A 12,634-nucleotide genomic window follows, 5' to 3' on the forward strand; every position below is an offset into this window, starting at 1 on the left:
TAAATGCTTTCATGGTCTTAACCCAAGACCAAATATAAATTAAATTAAGCTGATCAATAGACCCAGTACAATATAATTGAGATTGTGCTTTCTCAATATTTGCACAATAAATGTGTGCAATCTTTAATTCCTTGTTGGAAGGATTAAAAGTGGTATATTAATACACCATTCCTTAATTATACTTTGAAGAAAATATATAGATTATTTTCTCCTCACTTGTCTATGGTTCAAAAGTTATCTAACATATGGTTCTTACAATTCCCAAGCTTTATTTGGGTCAAAAGGTTTCAGACAATCTAGAAATCTATTATGGAGCACAAAATTGCTCAAATTGCTTGGTGTTTGCTTTACTAGGGTCTTCCAATTGCCACTTGTTTGATACACCTTTACATTTCCATGCAAGGTATCTTTTGAAGACGAGGACAATGATTACCAAGCATTAATATTTGGAAGAATCTCTAAGGCACCTTATCGAGTCAACTTATCTTAGCTTCCCTATGGTTGAATTTCCCCAATAAATTAGAGATATCTTATGATTAAGTTTATGTTTCTAACCCTAGTAGGAAACTTAATTGGAATTGTGATTTTAGCGCAAAAACTAGCACATTTGCAAAAAGGGTTGTTACAATATGTTTGCTCTTATATGAGCATCCATGTTGTTAACAAACTGGTTACAATGCTTAAGCAAAGAGTGTTTGTTATAGACAGTTGTATCTCCCTTTAAGGGATTCCGCATTTCTTCTCTCAGTATGATATTTTCAATGTTTTGCATTGCATTTTGATGCTTGTGTTTTTAATGGACAATTTCTTTATAATGTGATTTTTTAACATGTGCTTTTGGGTTCTAATCCTTTATTACATGTATCTCCCGTGCACCCTTAAACTTTGCTTAAAGATTTTCTCCGATCTATAGATTAATAATTGTTGCTCATTTTTTGTCCTTGCCTTTTCACTGCCAATTTACCCTTTCTGCTTTGCTTTTCGTGTATCCTTGTTTCCTGTGTTAAATATGGCTCATTTTGAGAGATACTAAAGGCCAGGTGTTGCATAGTTTTGATGAATGTTTTATTAATCTATAATTGGATTTTGACTTTCAGAAAACAAGCACTGATGAGGCCTTATCACTGCTAGAAATGGTTCTGGAAACATGTAAGTCACTGCCAATGGCTCGTGGGTTTTTCTATGATGAATTAACAGGACTGGTAGATGATACAGAATTACACCCTTTTGTTGTAGAATGGTAAGTTATGTTTTATTCAGATTTGCTTTGATGTTTGTGCTGGTCTCTATTTGAATATGCCTTGAAACTTATCCCCTTTTCTGGCAGGGTGTCAAAACACACGGGTGAGTTTGAGATGCTTTTTCTCTTAGATCTTGAGTCTGGAAAACTTCAGGTAGAGCCTGGTGATTGTGGTGGTCTACAAGGTATGTTGCACACCTTGACATGTTACTTCATAGTTTGCAGAAATCATACATTTTATTAATGGTACTGGAACAGAAGGAGATCACATTCTGCTGAGTTAATTGCTTTGGTCAGTTGCCCATGTTCAAAACACTTTGCTTTCATGTTATAATCTGCGTTTAGTCACTTATTGATTGGCACTTGATAAATGACTACCTATGTACAGGGGAATTATGGATGAATTTGGATGGTGAAGTTTCACCAATTTGTCTGAATGTCTTACCTCTGTTGACATCGTATCAAGAAAGGTGAATACAAAACAGCATATGTTGTCAGAGATATTCATCTATGATTGAATTTGGGCTTGTATTATACTCAATACATATATTGTTGAAGCTAATTTTAATAATTGCTGGACCACCATGATTAACTATGGCCGAGTCTTCTTTCAAATATGGACTGTAGGTCCTCACAGAAGTTGGAGTTCCTGCCTGCTAACTTTTTTCTATTAGCAGCAGTGAGTATGCCTAATCCATTTTGTTTCTTGAATATTTTGTGCCTAATTGCTTGTTAAATTTTTTGTTTTGAAACCATACCATTTCCCAATATCTCATTAACTAGATTGTTTTTCAATTTTATTTATGAAATATTCATGTTATAGTGGTTTGTTAAACCAGATAGAACGGCTAACAAATCAGGGCTCTCTTGAAAGCATTGATGCACTGCTTGGCTGCCCCTTATATCTTCCAAAGCATCAGGTCGGGGAATCATTCATGTTCTTTTAATTGTTGTTTATTCTGAACATAATTTCTCTGTTTCCCTTTGTTTCTTCCAAGGCTATATGCAGGTAATGCCATATCACCTTGAAAGGTACCATCTAATTTTGTGTCAAGTGTTACTGTTTGCACTTAAAGATTCATTCGACACCCTATATCAACTAAATTTTTGGTGTAGGTTGGGGGGGGGTGGGGGGTAGAGTCATGGGGAATATTGATGAACATTAGTTTTATGGTTAAGCAACTCTAAATAACAATAAAAAATGAAAAACTTGAGGAAGCAACTGACCTTATAAATCAAACTTTTCCAAAAATGCTGAACATAGAAAGTTTATGAATTGTTTGATTTCTAATTTTGCTACCTAACTAGCACAAATCTATCTTAAAATGGAGCTTATATGCACCAAGATGCATGTAAAATACTCATTGTGTCAATTCTCATGTTCTTGCAGTTAGGCTGTGTTGGTTTAGCCTCTCGTATCTTTTGACATCTCTCTATGCATATCTGATTCATTTTAAGATGGATTTGTGTTAATTTAGTATTTTGAAGTGATTAAGGGTGCTTTTAATTTTTTTTAGTAGTGAAGTATCAATTTTGAAGATCAGTTTATTTCAGTTTTAGTTTGTTTATGGAATAAAAAACTATACATCAGCATGCTTCCACATATTTTTTATTTTTCGTTTTGCTGCACCAACCATGAGAAACCTACAAGTACATCTGTATAATCTTCTATGTATTTTTTTGAGACACAAAAGAATTTGTTCACTCACATTTCTCATCATATCATGGTTTTCAAACCAGATCCTTGTGTCGATACTTCTGGTTCTTCACATATATAGAATGTTAGCTATTGCAACGTTTTTTTTTTAAACTTGTAGGTTTTGTTTGAAATTATATTCATGCAATTTAGTGGCTTTCAATGGATTCTTTCTTTCAGATTTTATTCGGAGATGCATGGAAGTCCTTGGCTAAAAGGCAAAAGCAAGTAGCATGCCTTTCACTTTACTATGGAATATGTTGGATAAGGGAGCTGGTAAGGTCTTTGTTATGAATGCATTTGTGAGCTAATATAGTAATTATTTGGAATTGATTGTGTCTTTTAATACTGCTGTATATCTTTCATTTAATTGATCCACCTGTCTATAGGTTAATGCTTTCTCCACACAAATTGTTGACCAAGTGGAGAATGTAACTCAAGTTACACGGGAAGAAACAGCCTCAAAATTACTTAAGCGCATTAGAAACTTATTGTGAGTTCATCGGATCTATTAGTTCCATAATTGAAACTTAGATTATTGTTAACGTTGTTTCATTGATATCTATTCCAAAGTAGTTTTCCTTATAATCACTTCAATCTGCTTTATAGTCACGTGACTTGTTTGGTTTGTAATTGTGAATCACTTGTAAATTAATCTCAAGCTGGGTAAAAGATTTGCTTCAACAAAAATTCCACGAGACTAAGTTAAATGTGGTTTAAGATTGGGGCATCAGCAAATCTTAAAATATTGATAATTTTGAATATCATATATATTATTTCGAGTAGGAGGAATTTTCCTACTACCCACATCCTTTACTTCATGGCTGGGATTTTGAGAATTTTTTTATTATCTTGGCTCTTTGTAGACCTCAATGGAATGAAACCCTTTCTGTGTTGAATCAACTATTCAAGTACAACAGTCATACAAGCACACGATATGAAACATTTTGTATTGGAGTTTGTTTTTAAAGCTAATTTTATATTCTATTGCCATGAATGCTTAAAGAACAACAAAAATATTGAAATCTTTTGGTAATATGCAGGTTCCTGGAATGCTTGCTGAATACTTGTCTCAAATTAACTCCTTTATCATTGCCACAGCTGCATTCTCTTACCAGTAGCAATGGGTCTGTGGATAACAGCGAGTCTCACCAAAAGAACACATCAATGAGAAAGAAAGGAAGAAAATCAAAGACAGAAGGCTTAGATGGTGCATTAGATGTAACTAAAAGCCAAAGTACAAGTTCCAAATCTTCTCAAGATGTGCATTCTAGTACAAGTTTAAAACAATCAACAATTTCAGATGCATTCAAAAAAGTAGGAGGGCTGAGCCAGCAATCTTCTCAGAAGTGTCCAGGTTTTCCTGCCAGTTCAGAGAAACAAAGAGAAGCCTTGAGTGGTGAGACAGAAGCTAGGAATAACGACGAACATGACATGAAAGAAATTTCTTCTCTTCCTGAAGTGTTAGAGATGCAGAGATACAAGCTCAGACCATTAACACTATCCAGCTTATTGCTCCTCTCTCGTTCACAGGTTGGTCCCCCATTTAAAACTAATTGACACAAAATATTGAGAAATTCAGAGCATGATTGTCCTTGATAAAAATAAAAATCAATATACGAAAAACTAATATCCACACTATTTTCTTGTCTGGTAGATACTTTTTGAAAGTACAATGAATAATGACATCAAGGACAATCCAACTAATACTGACAATACTGACAGTGATATACAAGAAGCAGTACATCCAGAAAATGACCGATAATGCATTACTGCTGCAAGCCATACATACACACTTAAAAACATCTACCTGCATACAACTGCGTTAGAACTTTCTCTTCCAACGTTTTAAGCCTGCCTTGAAGAGAAATCTAGAATGTAGACTTGAAACATTGGAAGAATTATTTTTAACACAGTTGTATCCAGATACTTGTCTCAAAATGTTAACCTTTAGAAATCTCAAATCATTAATTGTAGATACACACTTCTTGATCACTCTTTCTTGTAGAATCTAATCTGACAGCATTGGGTTTTGTCCTTTTGACAATTGTAAAATTGATTTCAGATATGAATCTCTAAGACAGATTAAGATCTAAGATTTGGATAAAGTATTATACTGGTAGATTAAGGTTAAGTAGATAGAATGACAACTATTATGAAATATTCTCATCAGTGTTAGAATTATTAAGTTGTGTATGATTTGAATGGGTCAGCTGGGTTGAATTATGCATGGTATGATGGCAGTATGTTTTGACTAAAGCAAGGATGGTGTAAAATTACTTGTGTCAGCAGAAACAAAGCCACGCAACAAGTAGTATGACTGCATTATAGTTGTGCCTATTAAATAAACTTATAGTGGGAAGCCAAGTTGGCTATTTGTGCAACAACCCACATTATCAAACAAAAATGAAATCTTAACAACCTTCCAATTTGAGTGCTAGTTGAAACTGCTAACTCCATAATATATCTAATACCTTCCCTTATTGAGTAAGCCTAATATGATGCCATGCTTCTCTCTAAATTTAAACAAATTAATTTCCACTAAGCACTTTAATCATCGTGTTTCTAATCTACTCCCTTGTAGGATAATACTAAAAACATACATCTTTGTTATCGAACAACTTGTGGATGTAATGGTTATGGGCCTTTGTACATTGTGTAGGCATGATAGTCAAGAATCTTCATCATCTCGAGGATTCCATTATTATCACCAAAGTGTGTAGATGTTGTGGTACCAAAATTGATCAAGATCTTGTAAAACCACATCACTTTTGACACACTCTAATTAGAAGAGGGCTTCTATTTGAATTCATTGGAAGATAATGCAATTGTATGCTATAACTTCCTCTGCCATGAAATTACCTCTACTACAAGAGTAAAGATATGTTATGAACCCCATTCTGCTATAAGTAATTGATATTAGCTAATATTAGTTTAGTCACATGCTTTGTAAGTTACCCATAGCTAATAGTAAATTTGATGTGTGCATATGCTTTATGAGTCATCTCACTGGTTAGTGAGAATAAAGTATTTATCCCACATGTATGGATAATAGTTGTTATCTTTAGTTAGACTCTTTATATCATAATAACTTCTCAAGTGTGAATAAAGATGTAGATGTATGGATGCTATTTTGAGTGTAAGCTCTACTAGGAGGTTGCCTCCTCGAAGTGGCCTTGTGAAGATAATATAAAGCATTCTATAAAGTACTCTACTGGGAGGTTGCCTCCTCGACTAGATAGTAGAACAATTGGGAGACTTGCAAGCCATGTGTACTTAATTCAACAAATTTGATGTGGTTAATCATTTTGAGGGTGATAAAGGTCAATCATCGAATATTGTAGAGGGGTTCACTTGAATTAGAGTAGGGCTTAACGCCCCCTAAACTCAACTTTCCCACATTTGATGGTATTGATTCTACCAATTGGTTATATAGAGCAGATCAATATTTTGTAGTCATCAAATTTCAATTGATCAAAAGGTCTCTATAGCTTCTTTTCCCTTGGAAAATGATGCTATCCAATGGTTTCAACGATTGGATAGAGCTCAACCAATTTTCACATGGATTGAATTTTTAATGAAGTCCCCTACTTGGAGGCAGGCTGTTTATCAACAATTAATCAATATTATTAAATGCATCATTAAATATTCTAACATCTTAATTTAAATGTTTAGATTAGTAGGCATTTACTTTGATGCAAATATTAGGACTTTCACATTGGTTTAAACACAAACTTGATCAAGGGTTTCAACAATTCCAACATAGGTGCAACGTATGTATTCTTCCTAGAACACTACCTTTGGGCTTACTTTGGAACCTTTGAACACATCTGTATTGGTCACTTTAGGTGACATGTACAGGCCTATTATAAGGCATAAAAGATCATAAAGACTCCTTATGGTGACTTACAATGGTGCAGCAATATACTGTCATTGAATTTCTTACTCTTTTCTAACTAGGGAAGACAACACTTTCAATGATTTAAGATCTTTTAGTTACAATTTGTTTCAATTGCCCAACCTTTGACTTGGAAGGCTTCTCACATACTCCTTGAGTGAATCCCATCATTTCTCAACCCCAAATACACTTTGACACCTTCAAATGCATTTTGACGTCTTCTAACATTGTCATACTCTGTCCTCTTAGGACAATCATTTAAAACTCAATCAAAACTTCATGAAACGGTGTGAAACTTTGAGGTATGTTAGAATAAGTCAAGACAGACTTCTCCACAAAATTTCATGATTTCCCACTGTGCCAATTTGAAGAAAATAATTTTTTTCTCAAACTCCGGACTGCAGTCACCAAAATGGCCATAACTTATTCAAATCTTAATGAAATTGAACCAAATAAAAAACATATTAAACTAGACTCATGTATTCATCTTTTCCCATTGGTTTTAGTTCCGTACTGTACCGTAAAAGGCTGTACCAAAGGGTTTTGTAGACTGTTAACACAGAAAATATAATTATATTTTGACCTATCTATACTAAAAATGCAATAACTTTTACAAAACACCATGAAATTTTATGAGACCAATTGCAAATGATAGATTCACAGCACTAACTTATCCAACCATTTTCAGATCATTAAATGTGAAGTACAATAACAAACCAAAAGAACAGTCTGCAACATGAGAAAAATTCAAAAATAATGTACAAAACAAGGATTTATTCTTCTTTATTTCCTCTCCAACCCCCAAATTTGAGTTTGGGTGGCATTTAAATAAATTTTCATTTAGATCAACCACCTCAACCAACCCACCAATCATTATGCCTAATAAGTACATCAATTTGACAACTTTTACAAAAGTTGCTGGACAACTATTTGAGCAACATTGACGATTTTTGAGCAACTATTACAACTTTGGACCAAATGACCCATAACTTTCCAAAATGACTCAAAATGATCATTAATGGTCTAAAATGTTAAAGTAAATTAAATTTATTTCAGACTGATGCAATTCTTACAATATGCAGATTATAATGTACTGATTTCTTCTTTTGATTTCAGGGTATGTATTCAGAATTTAATCCTTAACAAATATGAATGTTAATAATGATAATGTATTGATGAGACGTTGATGTACTTCTTTTCTTCAAGTCTGAGATTGCCAATCAAAGGGAGAGAGAGAGCATTTTTATTTTATATAATCAATATAAACGATCATCCTTATAGCTGACCGAAGCTACTATGCATCAACACTTCCTCTTAGCTAGGGAAGATAACAAAGTATATATCAATGGAGATATCACCTAACTCGTGATATCAGAGGATGTTTCAAGAACATCAAGTCACATGACATTCTTCACATATACATCCAAGTTATGGTATGTGCACTGAAATCATGCCTCATGATGTCTACCATAACAAGTCATGACATTTCCATGGATATTACGTCGCATAATATCTACCATGATTATCTCATAAGGAGCATAATGATATTCAACTGATATCAAGTCTCATGATATCTATCAATAAGTCCTAGAGATACTAACTATCATGGCATGTCCATAAATATCAAGTCACATGATATTCATCATGATGGTGAATTAATCATTGTAAAGTCGTCACCTTAAATGTTAGATACAAGTGTTCATTATTTGAAAGATCGTCACCTTTCAATAATGTACACAGGGTCGGCCCACAAGTCATAGAGTCACACATATGACAAGAGTTTACACATTAAACATCTTTATTTATATTAATACAAATAAACAATTTTGAGATTCAATCTCAATAACTTACATTTCAACCATACCAAGTTTCTTCCTGAAGTGTTCAACTTTCACTCTGGGGAGAGGCTTGGTGAGAATGTCTGTTGTTTGATCGCTTGTATTAATATACTCCAACTGGATCACATTCCTTTCTACCATGTCTCTCACATAGTGGTAAGGAATCTCTATATGTTTCAATCTATCATGGAATACTAGATTTACAGACAGTTTGATGCAGTTTTGATTGTCACAGTGGATGATAGTAGGTTTCAGAGGCTCACCAAATAATCCCACAAGCAGTTTTCGGAGCCACACTGCTTCTCTTGCTCCCAAAGATGCTGCAATATATTCAGTTGTTGAGCTTTGAGCTACTGAAGACTGTTTTTTGCATATCCAAGAAATCATAGCTGATCCCAAATTGAAGCAACACCCTAATGTGCTTTTCCGATCAGTCACACTTCCAACCCAATTAGAATCAGAGTATCCATGTAGATTTGCAAAGAGTAGGATCTGCAAGTTTGGATTCTACTATTGCTTCTTTTAGTTTATGTAAGTTGGTTTCCATGGGTGTCGACATTGGTCTGCAGTTCCACATCCCAAATCTCTTTAGAATATCAATCGTGTATTTCCCTTGATTTAGAAAAATACTATCTGATTTCTGCCAGACTTCCAATCTAAGGAAGTAATGTAAACTGCCCAAGTCTTTCATATCAAATTCTGATGCCAGGTCCTTCTTACATTGAACAATAAGGTGATCTTCTCCTATAATTAGGAGATCATCAACATATAGGATTAGTATCAACATATCACCATTAATTACTTTAAAGTAAAGATTTGGATCTGCATCATTCATGGAGAATCTTAGACCCAATAGATAGCTATCGATCCTCTCATACCAAACTCGGGGAGCCTGTTTAAGTCCATATAAGGCTTTTTCCAGTTTGCACATATGTGAAGCTGCATCATGAATCACAAAACCTTCAGGTTGTTCTAGATAGACTTCTTCTTCAATAGTCCCATTCAAGAATGCAATTTTCACATCCATCTAATGGATCTTCCAACCTTTAGCTGCTGCAATAGTTATGACTGCTCTAATGGAGGTATACCGGGCAATAGGTGCAAATGTCTCTTCATAATCAATACCTTCCTTTTGTGAAAATCCTCTGGCAACAAAACGTGCTTTATGTTTCTCTATACTGCCATCTGTAGCATGTTTAATTTTGAAGAGTCACTTGGACGAGACAATAGATTTCTCTTTTGGTCTAGGAACTATGTCCCAAACATCATTTTTGAGAATGGATTGATACTCTTCTGTCATAGCATCCTTCCAAACTTGATGCTTGAGATCTTCTGTAACACCAGTAGGTTCAGAATTAATGATTTCACTCATTAATGCATCATTTGTTAACTTGCGAGGTCTTTTTCTTTCTCTGAATGTCCTTTTAGGTGCTGCATGCATTTCTGCTTCTTGTATCATCTTTCTAGCACAAAGTGGTCTCTTGTGATTATTGTCCAGTTCCTCTTCTTGAATCTCTAGAGGAATCTAACTTTCATTTGTGGTTTCATCTGGATACTCCTTTTGAAACTCAGGAGTAGGATCCTCTTCCAAACCTTTATGTGAATCTGGTATTTCAATCTCATTTGATCTCTTAGCCTTCTTAAAGGCAATGTCTTCCTCAAAAATGACATCTTTACTTAGTTCAATTTATCTCTGTCCAGGTATGTATATTTTGTAAGCTTTTGAAGTTTCACTATAGCCTACAAAGATTCCTTTTCTTCCAAAAGGTTCTAGTTTCAACCTCTTCTCTTTAGGCACATGGATGTAAACTGGGCAACCAAATATCCTTAAGTGACTGATATTAGGTTTTACACCAGTAAAGGCTTCTTCAGGAGTTTTGTTATCCAAGTGTGAGCGAGAACATCTATTTTGAATGTATACAGTTGTATTAGATGCTTCAGCACAAAATGAGGTTTCTAAGTTTTGATCATAAAGCATTGCCCTAGCTGCTTCTACAGTAGTTCTGCTTTTCCTCTCAACAACTCCATTTTGTTGGGGATTATAGGGTACAGTGAACTCCCTCTTAATCCCTGCGTTTACACAAAATTCTTTAAAGATTTCAGAAGTATACTCTTTCCCATTGTCTGTTCTAAGTATTTTAATTTTCTTCCCGAAAGAGTTTTCTGTAAGAGCTTTGAATTCCTTAAACCTTTGAAGGATCTCTTCCAATTCCTTGCACTTGAGGAAGTATATCCAGGTCTTCCTGGAGAAGTCATCAACAAAAAATACATAATACAAAAGTCCTCCTATGGAGGGAACATACATGGGTCCACATAAATCAGAGTGGACTAATTCTAATACAACTTTAGTTCTACTCAAACTATTAGGAAAAGTACCCTTAGTATTTTTCCCCAAGGCACACCCTTTACATGACCCATTATGAGTTTGATTTAGTTTAGGTAGTCCAGTTACAAATTTATCCATACAAGTTAGGGCACGAAAGTGATAATGGCCTAATCTTCGATGCCAGATCTCATTTGAGTCAGAAGTCTCATGAATAAGGGCTTGATTCGACTCAGTGCAAAGTTTGTATAGGTGTCCTTGTCTTATGCCTATAGTTTGGGCCTTCTTTATGGTTGAGTTCTTCGGCCATGCTAGGACTTTACCCTCCATAAATGTAACCCTGTATCCGTTATCTTCAAGAGCTGATATAGATATTAAATTTCTCTTAATACCTGGCACATATAGTACTCCAGTGAGTTGAATAGAGATCCTGGATTTCAACTTGAGGGTGCAGGTTCCAACTCCTTTTACCGGATGTGTAGAATCATCCCCAATTGTAACCTCTTCATCAGATTCTTCTACCATAATTTCTAAGTGATCTCGATATCTTGTAATGTGCCTTGATGATCCACTTTCAATTACCCATGCGTTGAGTTTGTTTGAAACTTGACTGGACAATGCTGAGTAAGAAGCAAATTTCTTAGAATCATTTTCTATATCTGCCTTTCCAACTTTAGCAAATGAGGCTTGTTATTTTGTTCTGTCTAGGCACTTGACTACATAGTGTTCATATTGATCACACCTAAAACATTGAATTTGAGACAGGTCTTTTCTCTGCTTGGATGAACCTTTTCCATGAGAATTTCTCTTCCTTTTGAAATTCTTCTTCTTACCTTTCTTATGAGAATTTGTGTTAAGAACATGAATATCCTCATCTATAGGTTTATGCTTTCCTTTTGTTATTTGCCTTGACTCTTCTTGTAGACAGTCAGATCTTAATCGATCAAATTTAGGAAGCTTGGATCTTGCGCTTATCCCTTGAACAAATGACTCCCATGAATTTGGTAGACCGCCTAAGGTTATTAGTGTCAATTCCTTGCTATCAATTTCATATCCAACTATTGATAGTTGATCCCTTAGTTCAATAATTCTCATGAAGTATGCATTGATAGATTCTCCCTTGTTCATACTTATATTATTCATTTGTCTCTTTAGAGCAAGGGTTCTGCCTGTATTATTTACTTCAAATGCACTCTCTAGAGATTTGAACATAAGGTATGCAGTTACATGTTTTGCCAATATAGGTACAATGTGATCCCTGACTGCATCCACTATGAGTTTCATGGCTCTCTCATTGCTCTCGATCCATTGAGTTTTCTCAGGATCATCTATAGGTTCAGCTTTATTTTCTTTTACAAAGGAGTCTAATTTATTCTCGTTTAGTAGCATCATGAATCTGAGCTTCCAAGATGTAAAGTTGTTTGCTCCTTCGAGTCTATCTTCAAATCTAATCATATTTGACATTGTGAAGAATGAAATGTGACAGCAATATCAATAGATGATAGTCTGATATCTCAAATTTAATTTGGATCTTCTTTACCAAAGCTCTGTTACCATGTTAAAGTAAATTAAATTTATTTCAGACTGATGCAATTCTTACAATATTCAGATTATAATGTACTGATTTCTTCTTTTGATT

General features: G+C 34.6%; 1 protein-coding gene across 2 annotated transcripts in view; it reads left to right on the forward strand.

Annotated features, from left to right (window-relative positions):
• LOC131070824 (uncharacterized) overlaps window positions 1-12,634 on the forward strand; it is a 63,766-nt gene that overhangs the window by 19,420 nt on the left and 31,712 nt on the right. For both annotated transcript variants that reach the window (XM_058006485.2, XM_058006484.2), the window contains exons 10-17: window positions 1,098-1,240; window positions 1,328-1,425; window positions 1,629-1,710; window positions 1,868-1,919; window positions 2,080-2,160; window positions 3,117-3,212; window positions 3,326-3,429; window positions 3,980-4,469. In XM_058006485.2, coding sequence (XP_057862468.2) covers window positions 1,098-1,240; window positions 1,328-1,425; window positions 1,629-1,710; window positions 1,868-1,919; window positions 2,080-2,160; window positions 3,117-3,212; window positions 3,326-3,429; window positions 3,980-4,469 — 1,146 coding nt within the window. The remainder of the gene's footprint in view (window positions 1-1,097; window positions 1,241-1,327; window positions 1,426-1,628; window positions 1,711-1,867; window positions 1,920-2,079; window positions 2,161-3,116; window positions 3,213-3,325; window positions 3,430-3,979; window positions 4,470-12,634) is intronic.

The sequence above is a fragment of the Cryptomeria japonica genome, chromosome 11, assembly GCF_030272615.1.
Source record: "Cryptomeria japonica chromosome 11, Sugi_1.0, whole genome shotgun sequence".
Classification (NCBI taxonomy): domain Eukaryota; kingdom Viridiplantae; phylum Streptophyta; class Pinopsida; order Cupressales; family Cupressaceae; genus Cryptomeria; species Cryptomeria japonica.